The sequence below is a fragment of the Meriones unguiculatus genome, chromosome 6, assembly GCF_030254825.1.
Source record: "Meriones unguiculatus strain TT.TT164.6M chromosome 6, Bangor_MerUng_6.1, whole genome shotgun sequence".
NCBI lineage: Eukaryota > Metazoa > Chordata > Mammalia > Rodentia > Muridae > Meriones > Meriones unguiculatus.
The window spans coordinates 107,464,745-107,474,227 of NC_083354.1; the positions used below are offsets into that span (position 1 = coordinate 107,464,745).

The 9,483-nt window shown below is 40.5% G+C and overlaps 1 protein-coding gene across 1 annotated transcript; it reads left to right on the plus strand.

Moving 5' to 3' along the window:
- Positions 1 to 1,780: 1,780 nt before the first annotated feature.
- On the plus strand, positions 1,781 to 8,214 carry LOC110544519 (non-histone chromosomal protein HMG-17-like). Its single transcript, XM_060386157.1, is given in 3 exon segments — positions 1,781 to 1,795; positions 7,913 to 8,090; positions 8,093 to 8,214. Coding segments are annotated over 3 exon segments (315 nt in total).
- The last annotated feature ends 1,269 nt before the right edge of the window (positions 8,215 to 9,483 follow it).

A 9,483-nucleotide genomic window follows, 5' to 3' on the forward strand; every position in this document is an offset into this window, starting at 1 on the left:
GATGACTGGAGCAAAAGCTGAGGGTGCATGTTTCAAACCACAATGGAAAGCAGAGGGGGAGCCTGAAATGGCAAGAATCTTTAAAACTTTCAAGATTTCACCTTACACCCATCAGAATGGCCAAGATCAAAAACTCAAGTGACAACACATGCTGGAGAGGTTGTGGAGAAAGGGGAACCCTTCTCCACTGCTGGTGGGAATGTAAACTTGTACAACCACTCTGGAAATCAATCTGGCGCTTTCTCAGACAACTAGGAATAGCACTTCCTCAAGATCCAGCCATACCACTCCTAGGCATATACCCAAAAGAGGCTCAAGTACTCAAAAAGGACATTTGCTCAACCATGTTTGTAGCAGCTTTATTTGTAATAGCCAGAAGCTGGAAACAGCCCAGATGCCCCTCAACTGAAGAATGGATGCAGAAACTGTGGTACATCTATACAATGGAGTATTACTCAGCAATGAAAAATAAGGAAATCATGAAATTTGCAGGTAAATGGTGGGACCTGGAAAGGATCATCCTGAGTGAGTTGTCCCAGAAGCAAAAAGACACACACGGTATATACTCACTCATATAAACATACAACATAGAATAAACCCACTAAAATCTGTACATCTAAACAAACTAAGCAAAAGAGAGGACCCTGACTAAAATGTTCAATCCCCATCCTGAAAGGCAAAGAGGACGGACATCAGAAGAAAAAGAAAACAGGAAACAACCTAGGAACCTGCTACAAAGAGCCTCTGAAAGCCAGAAGAAGAAAACAGGAAACAACCTAGGAACCTGCCACAGAGGGCCTCTGAAAGCTTCTGCCCTGCAGACTGTCAAAGCAGATGCTGAGCCTGATGGCCAACTGTCAGGCAGAGTGAATGGAATTTCTTGTAAGAAGTGGGAAATAGTAAGAGCTGGAGAGGACAGGAACTCCACAAGGAGAGCAACAGAACAAGAAAATTTGAACACAGGGAACTTCCCAGAGACTCATACTCCAACCAAGGACTATTCATGGAGATACCCTAGAAACCTGACAATACAGCCACTTCTGATGAGAACTGATAGACTAAGATCAGAAAGAAGGAGAGGAGAACCTCCCCTATTAGTGGACTTGGGGAGGGGCATGCATGCGGGGGGGGGGAGGGTGGGACCAGGAAGGGAGGAGGGAGGGGCTTATGGGGGGATACAAAATTAATAAAGTGTAATTAATAAAAGTTAAATAAAAAATTTTTAAAAAAAACTCTCAAGGCCTGCTCCCAGTAATTCACTTTCTCTAACAAGACCGTAACTTCCTGACCCTATCCAAATAGTTTCTCAAAGTGGGGACCAAGCATTCAAACGCCAGAGCCTTTGTGGGGCATCTCAAGCCACCTCAACTGAACTTGTGATAATTACTGTATCAATCACGTTCAGTCACTATGCTTTTCTTATGTGCGATGGCACATTAAGAGCTACTCTCTTAGCAAAATTCAAGTATATAATACATCGTGCTTTATAGCTTCCTTTTGAACTACAGTTTTGAATTATCTCCCTGAAGTGTAATAAAGGCATATACATTCAAAGAAAGACAGGTAGGGCAGTAAGTCTGACTATTCCACATGTGTTTAGATGTTAGTAAAGAAGGAACAGAAAGTCAATAGAAATACCCCCCCAAAGAATGTGGAATCCTGCAAATCAAGACAGGCGAGCAATCCAAAGAGGAGAAAAATAGGTAAGAATTGCAAATGATCCCCAAAGACAACAAAAGAACAGAAAAATAGTATAGCAACTCCAGTAAATGTGACTATAATGGTAGAGACAAAGGTGAGGTTGGAGTGGGTAATGGGTATTTGTAACCAGAGATGGAAAGAAAAAATTCTGTATAGGAAGTTAAGAAAAAAAAGACAGCTGGATACAAACTGTGAATGAAAGAAAAAAAATGAATATTTATGTGTAAAAAGACAAGCAAATGACTGAGGATGCCTCCCCACCTTCAGGCCAAGTCTCACTTTGACCGTCCTGTTTCTGGTCTGCTGATATATCAGGTCCTAGATTATAACCATCATGAATCAGAGAACACCCACAATAAACAAAAAGAGTAGGTGATCCAAATAGAGTGTGCCCACCTTTTTTTTTTTCTAATTGAGGTATCTCCATCCATGATCTCAAGCTGTACTATAGAGCAACAGTAGTAAAGTTGTATGGTACTGGCATAGAAACCAGCTGGGGGAATCAATGGAATCAAATAGAAGACCCAGAAATACACCCACACACTTATGGACACCTGATTTTTGATTTTTCACAAAGATGCCAAAACCATACAATGGAAAAAAAAATAGCATCTTCAACAAATGGTGCTGGTCTAACTGAATGTCTACATGCAGAAAAATTCAAATAGAGCCATACAAATTACCCTGCACAAAACTAAAATCCAAGTGATCAAAGACCTCAATATAAAACTAGACACAATAAATCTGTTAGAAGAAAAAAGTGGGGAAGAGCCTTGACTTCATTGGCACAGGAGACAACTTCCGGAACAGAACACCAACAGCCCAGGCTCTATGGTCAACAATCAACAAATGGGACCTCATGAAACTGAAAAGCTTCTGTAAATCAAAGGACACTGTCTTCAGAACAAAATCACAGCCTACAGATTGGGAAAGGATCTTCACTAACCCTATATCTAATGGAGGGCTAATATCCAGAATATATGAAAAGTACTTTTCAAAATTTTTATTTATAATTTTTTTATTTTGTTTATTTACATCCCAAGGGTGCCCCCTTCTTCCTCTCCTCACATTCCCATTTCCTCCTTCCTCCCCCTCCCCCTCTTCCTCTCCCTTTACTCCCAAGAAAAGGGGAGCCCCCCTTATCAACTTTCCCCAGAAGGGCTGCCTTGCCTGGCCTCAGGGGATGAGGATTTGCTCAGACCTGATGAAAAGTATTTTTTAACCACGTATCACCATTGTCTTTTAAAGAAAATGGGAAAAGCCTGATCTCAAGAAACAACAACCTCTCCAGTTTGATAATTTGTATTATGATCACTGCCTACTGGCCAGAACGCTATGCTTTGTTTAGTTTTTCTTGGACAAAAGGAAAAGTAACTCACTTTGAAACCTGAGCCCTATGTGTTTTTATAATTTTATATTTTTACATATTTATATACACACATTATTAGTACTTTGAAAGTTTTGCCTGTACTTTGAATTTAATTCCTCCACCCCACAACTCTTGCTAGTTCCACCTCCTTTCACTCCCACCCAATATTGTGTCTTTTTTTTAACCCACAAAGATCAATTTAAGCTGCCCAAGTATTATTGGATCTATAGTCTTCCACTACAGAGTGACTGACTTGCCAGAGACTACACTCTTAGAGAAAGCCCACTATTCTTAAAAAATGTCAATATCTCCAACAGATTACAGAATGCTCTGACATAAACAAGACCCACTTCTCTCAGGGCTCAGGGACCATCATAGAATTCAGGTTAGAAAAAGTTTAAGATCCAGGCAGTGCAAAAGCAATCTACAGATTCAATGCAGTTCCCATCAAAATATAAACACAATTCTTTACAGACCTTGAAAGAAAAATTCTCAACTTCATATGGAGGAACAAAAAACCCAGAATTTCCAAAACAATCCTGTACATCTGGAGGTATCTCCATCCCTGATCTCAAGTTGTACTACAGAGCAATACTAATAAAAACGGCATGGTATTGGCATAGAAACAGAAAGGAGGATCAATGGAACCAAATAGAAGACCCAGAAACAAACCCACACACCTATGAATACTTGTTTTTTGACAAAGAAGCCAAAACCATTCAATGGAAAAAAAGACAGCATCTTCAACAAATGGTGCTGGTCCAACTGGATGTCTATGTGCAGAAAAATGAAAATAGATCCATATTTATCACCCTGCACAAAACTAAAGTCTAACTGGATCAAAGACCTCAACATAAAACCAGACACATTAAATCGGTTAGAAGAATAAGTAGGGAAGGCTCTAGAACTCATCAGCACAGGAGACTACTTCCTGAACAGAACACCAACAGCACAGGCTCTAAGATCAACAATAAATAAATGGGACCTCATGAAACTGAAAAGCTTCTGTAAAGCAAAAGACACTGTCATTAAAACAAGGATCTTCACCAACCCTATATCTGACAGAGGGCTAATATCCAGTATATATAAAGAACTCAATAAGTTAAAAAGCAACAAATCAAGAAATCCAATTAAAAAATGGGGCACAGAGTTAAACAGAGAATTCTCTGTAGAGGACTGTAGAAGGCAGAAAAACACTTAAAGAAATGCTCAACCTCATTAGCCATCAGGGAGATGCAAATCAAAACAACCCTGAGATTTCACCTTACACCCATCAGAATGCCTAAGATCAAAAACTCAAGTGACAACACATGCTTGAGAGGATGCGGAGAAAGGGTAACCCTCCGTTGCTGGTGGGAATGCAAACTTATACAACCACTTTGGAAATCAATCTAGCGCTTTCCCAGACAAATAGGAATAGTGATTCCTCAAGATCCAGCTATACCACTCCTAGGCATATATCCAAAAAATGCTCAAGTACACAACAAAGACATTTGCTCAACCATGTTTATGGCAGCTTTATTCGTAATAGCCAGAACCTGGAAACAACCCAGATGTCCCTCAGTTGAGGAATGGATACAGAAATGTGGTACTTTTATACAATGGAATATTACTCAGCAATTAAAAATGAGGAAATCATGCAATTCGCAGGCAAATGGTGGAACCTAGAAATGATCATCCTGAGTGAGGTATTCAAAAAGCAGAAAGACACACATGGTATATACTCACTTACATAGACCTATAAGATAGGATAAATATACTGAAATCTATACACCCAAAGAAGATAAACAAGAAGGAGGACTCAGGTAAGATGACCAATCCTCACTTAGAAAGACAAATGGGATGGACATTGGATGTAGGAGAAAACAAGTAACAGGACAGGAGCCTACCACAGAAGGCCTCTGAAAGACTCTCCATAGCAGTGTATCAAAGCAGATATTAAGACTCATAACCAAACCTTCAGCAGAGTGAAGGGAATCATATGAAAGAAGGGGGAATTAGTAAGACCTGGAGAGTACAGGAGCGCCACAAGGACCAAATATATCAGGGCACAGGGGTCTTTCATGAGACTGTTTCTCCAACCAAGGACCAGGTATGGATATAATTTATAATTCCTGCTCAGATATAGCCCATGGTAGCTCAGTGTCCAAATGGGTTCTCTAATAAGGGGAACAGGGACTATTTCTGATGTGAACTCAACAGCGAGCTCTTCTACACACACACACACACACACACCCTGAGGGAGGAGCAGCCTTGCTAGGCTACAGAGGAGCACATTGCAGTCAGTCCTGAAGAGACTTGATAAGCTAGGGTCAGATGGAAGGGGAGGAGGACCTCCCCTGTTAGAGGACTTGGAAAGGGACAGGGAGAAGATGAGGGAGGGAAGGTAGGATTGGGAGGGAATGAGGGAGGGGGCTATGGCTGGGATACAAAGTAAATAACCTGTGATTAATATAAAAAATAAATAAATTTTTAAAAAAAGATCCAGGCAGTGAATGACCATGAAATAGTAAATTTTTCTTTTGCTACTGCCTCTTCAGTAGTCTTGTTCCCTTTCTGTATATATTTAGTCTTCAGACCTTGTGCTAAAGACTTTCCTCAATCTGAAAAACTTTTGGGGAAGCCTCAGGGTAACTGTGAAATACTGTGAGAAGAACTAAGGTCCTGAAATGCCCTGCATGTCCCCACCTAGCTTCCAGTAGCTTTCAAATCCTATTTGCAGAGCCATTCCTTCTGAAGTAGTGAGGTCATTGTCATGTAATGATAATCTCTTGTAAAATTACTATCCTAGGAATTTAAGACATTATTATGAAAATACCTATTTAACTTAGCGTACTCAGTTCTTTTTTTAAAATTCCTGTGAGAAAAATCAATGAATGGAAGAAGGAAAGCATGGGCTTTAGGAAAAACAAATAGAAAGAATAGGACTAAGAAAATCTGAATCGTAAAATATTAACAGATTTTGATCGATTCATATTTTGGTCTGCTAAATTAAATACAAACTAGATATAAAAGTCTCAGTTATTTATATGATAGCCGAGTTATGAGTGAAACTACAAGAAACACACTTAATAAAAATAAGTGTAAAATTGGAGTTACAATAACAAAGAGCAGTGTCTTTGAAAACCACGGTGGGACATTCAGAGTGAGAACTCTTGGAAACGGTACTCGCATCTCGTTCAACCTCACAAATCACTTTAATTCTTTCATATGAATCCTTGCGTACAAAAAGTCTCAAACAGCTCCCTTCCCTCGGTCTTTTCCTTTTTTTTTTTTTTTTTTCAATGCAGTTTATTCAGGAACCTTGAACAATCATCTGACCCTGGGGAAAGCCAGCCCACAGCTTAAATAGCCTCTGGGTAGCCAACCCAGGCGTGCCATGTGGGCAATGCAGATAGGTCCACATACATGGAAGCAAGCCAGATCCTCAGCCTTAGCCAAATGTGGAGTTGTTTGTGACAGAGAGCACTCACCATCGGGAAGGTGGAAGGCAGAAACCAGCTCCATCTTTAAGGCGCGGCATTACGCAGCTCTCTACAGTTCCCCCTTTTTGTTTTAGACACATCAGGCAAGAGTAGAGGTCTGATCTCTGATATTAGAAATAAATTGGGACTTTGTACTGATGTTCATTTAGGTGTCATCCACCCAAAGAGCATCAGACCCGTCCGATACCTTTTTCTCAGAGGCGGGACCTGGGGCATCAACCCGCATGCAATCAGACATGCTCTTCTCTGGGTCCAAAGCGGCTGACCCTGAGTGCAGTGCTTAGCCTCGCATCCTGAGCGTAACATTTTAGCTTTTTATGGTATCCAACCATGCTTGGGGAGACTGTCCTGCTTCAATGGCTGTAAAGGCCTGAATGATCATGGCTGCATCACACTGTTGTGAGACTCTAATCTTGCATATACACCACAGGCAAACCAAGGAGACCAACACCAGAAGGCCTGCTAACGCTCCCATGCCCGCCCATTCCTTCAGATGATTCATGGCTGCAGTAATCCATGGTGATAATCCTGTGTCTAGTCCTGCGTCCACTCTGGCAGAATTTACTGTGGTCTTTTCCTTTTTTGCTGTAGCACTTTGAAAACTGAGACAAAAGAACACCAGACTTCAGCCGGCTTGTTATTCAGCAGATGCACCCACATGCTCTCCATGCTGAGTTTGATGTCCACGAAGCACTCAGGAAACTCACGATGGAACCATGAGCCGTCAGACTGGGTGCTCAAAAATCTGCTCTTGTGAAATTAAACAGTGGCTGACAAAAGGCATGATGCCCTGAAGGCGAATGGTTGTTGTTGTCTTTTTATTATTATTATTATTATTTCATTATTTAGTGTAATTAGACTTGATACAAATGTGATTCGGTTTACGATAGATCAGAGAGCCCCCCTGCAAGAGTTCTCTAACTGCTAAGCTTACCTCCTGATGCTGCAGAAAGTACACAATAGATTGGCTGAAGGTTTAACATGACCTGCTCAGCTTACTAATTTTTTTCTATTCATTTATTTTATTTTATGTGTACGGATGTCTTGCCTACATGTTCCTAGTATGTATGGGAGCACATGTGTTCTTGGTGTGCTTGGAGTTCAGAAGAGTTCTTCTGGAACTTGAGTTACAAAATCTCTGTTAAACAGCTATATGGGCTCTGGGACTCAAACGTGGATCCCGTACAATAACCGATACTCTTTACTACTGAGCCGGCTCGGCAGCCCCCACTGATTTCCTTAGAGATTGATTGATTGTCGGTTTTAAAAAGGGACATAGCAGAGCAGTGTGAAGACGCAGCGTGAATGACCCCCTGACGGACCAAACCCGCCCTTGCCGCTGTATCCCTGCATTCAGTGCCACCGTCCAAAAGAAAGGCGGAAGCGGGATGCTAAAGGAGAAAAAGCCAAGATGAAGGACGAGCCACAGAGAAGACCTGGAAGGTTGTCTGCTGACCCTCCAAAGCCAGGGCCCAAGCCAAAAAAAGCCCCTGCAAAGAAGAGAGAAAAGGTACCCAAGGGGAAGAAGAGGAAAGCCTAACCCATTAGAATGCGAACAATCCTGCAGAAAATGGAGACTCCAGAACAGACCAGATGCTGAGAGCTGAAAGTGCTGGAGATGCCAAGTGTGCATTTTTGATAACTGTCTACTTCTGGTAACTGTACAGTCTGAAATCATATTTTTATCAAGTTTTATGAAAATGAAGAAATTTGTTTTACATTTTTTTTAAGCTATGATGTTAGCACACAGAACACTTGATTGTTTTATGGGGAAGGAGCATGTATCACTAATAAACTGTCTTCCAAGCTGGACTGAGGATGGAAAACATTTTTCCCTGATAACTTTGACTCCCTCTTTTGACCTCCAAGTCCACCAAGTATACACGTGGAGCACATATATACTAAGTACATGTAGGCAAAACAGCCATATACATAAAATAAATGAATAAAAATTTAAAGAAGAAATTAGCAAGCTAATTTCCTGTTGGCACCCAGGAGAGACATCCTGGTGTTGGCATATGTGGCCACCATGGCACAAAATGCCTCGTGGTACAGGAAAACTCTAAATTCATTTCAGTATTCTCCTCCCCCTGTCCCATGAACATAAACACAATTCCCTTAAAACCAGAGACCTGTTGGAACCTGACCCCCAGAACTGGTTTTCCAGTCTGTCGGGCGATCTGGACTTTGCCGTGACAACACTAAGTGTCCTCAGGAGAGCTGCGGTTGCTTTTTTAAAAGATGGTGGCTCTTCAGGTTGATAATTCTTCCATCTTCATTTCATTTCCTGAAAGTCAGGGTCGGCTTGTGAAAAGCTGTTAAACAACATCTTACTGTGACACGTCAACCCTCACTCTAAGCTACTTCCCCCTTTTCAAAGCATTGAATGAGGATTTCACCGGGTTTTATAGTGACTTTCTGATTTTGGTAGTCTATAACAAGAAGTTTGAAAGTTCTCGTATATTGTTAATGACTGTCTGCCCGTGTCCTGCCTGAAATACCATGATTGTTTATGAAAAGTATCTGTAACAAAGATGGATACTTTTTTAAAAGCATAGATTTAAAAAATTAAAATCTCAAAACAATAAGAAGGCAACAATAATGTTATTTCAATATTGATCCAATGAGAGAAAATGAAGAATTAGAACAAACTAGAGTGGACACACACAAGAAAATTTGACATGTAACAGAAGTGCCCCAAAAACAGAAGGAAAAAATATTATTCAACGATGCTAAAATAATTGATTTTCCACAGGAAAAATAAATCAATTTATATCTTGATTACCTGAACAAATAAACATGAAACCAACAATGATAAAAATTGGGTAGATTTCAGGCCTATTTGTGAAGAACCAAGAGCACATGAAACCTTTTAGAAGAAAATATTTTATGACATTTTTGGATTGAAGATAAATCACAAAAAGCAAG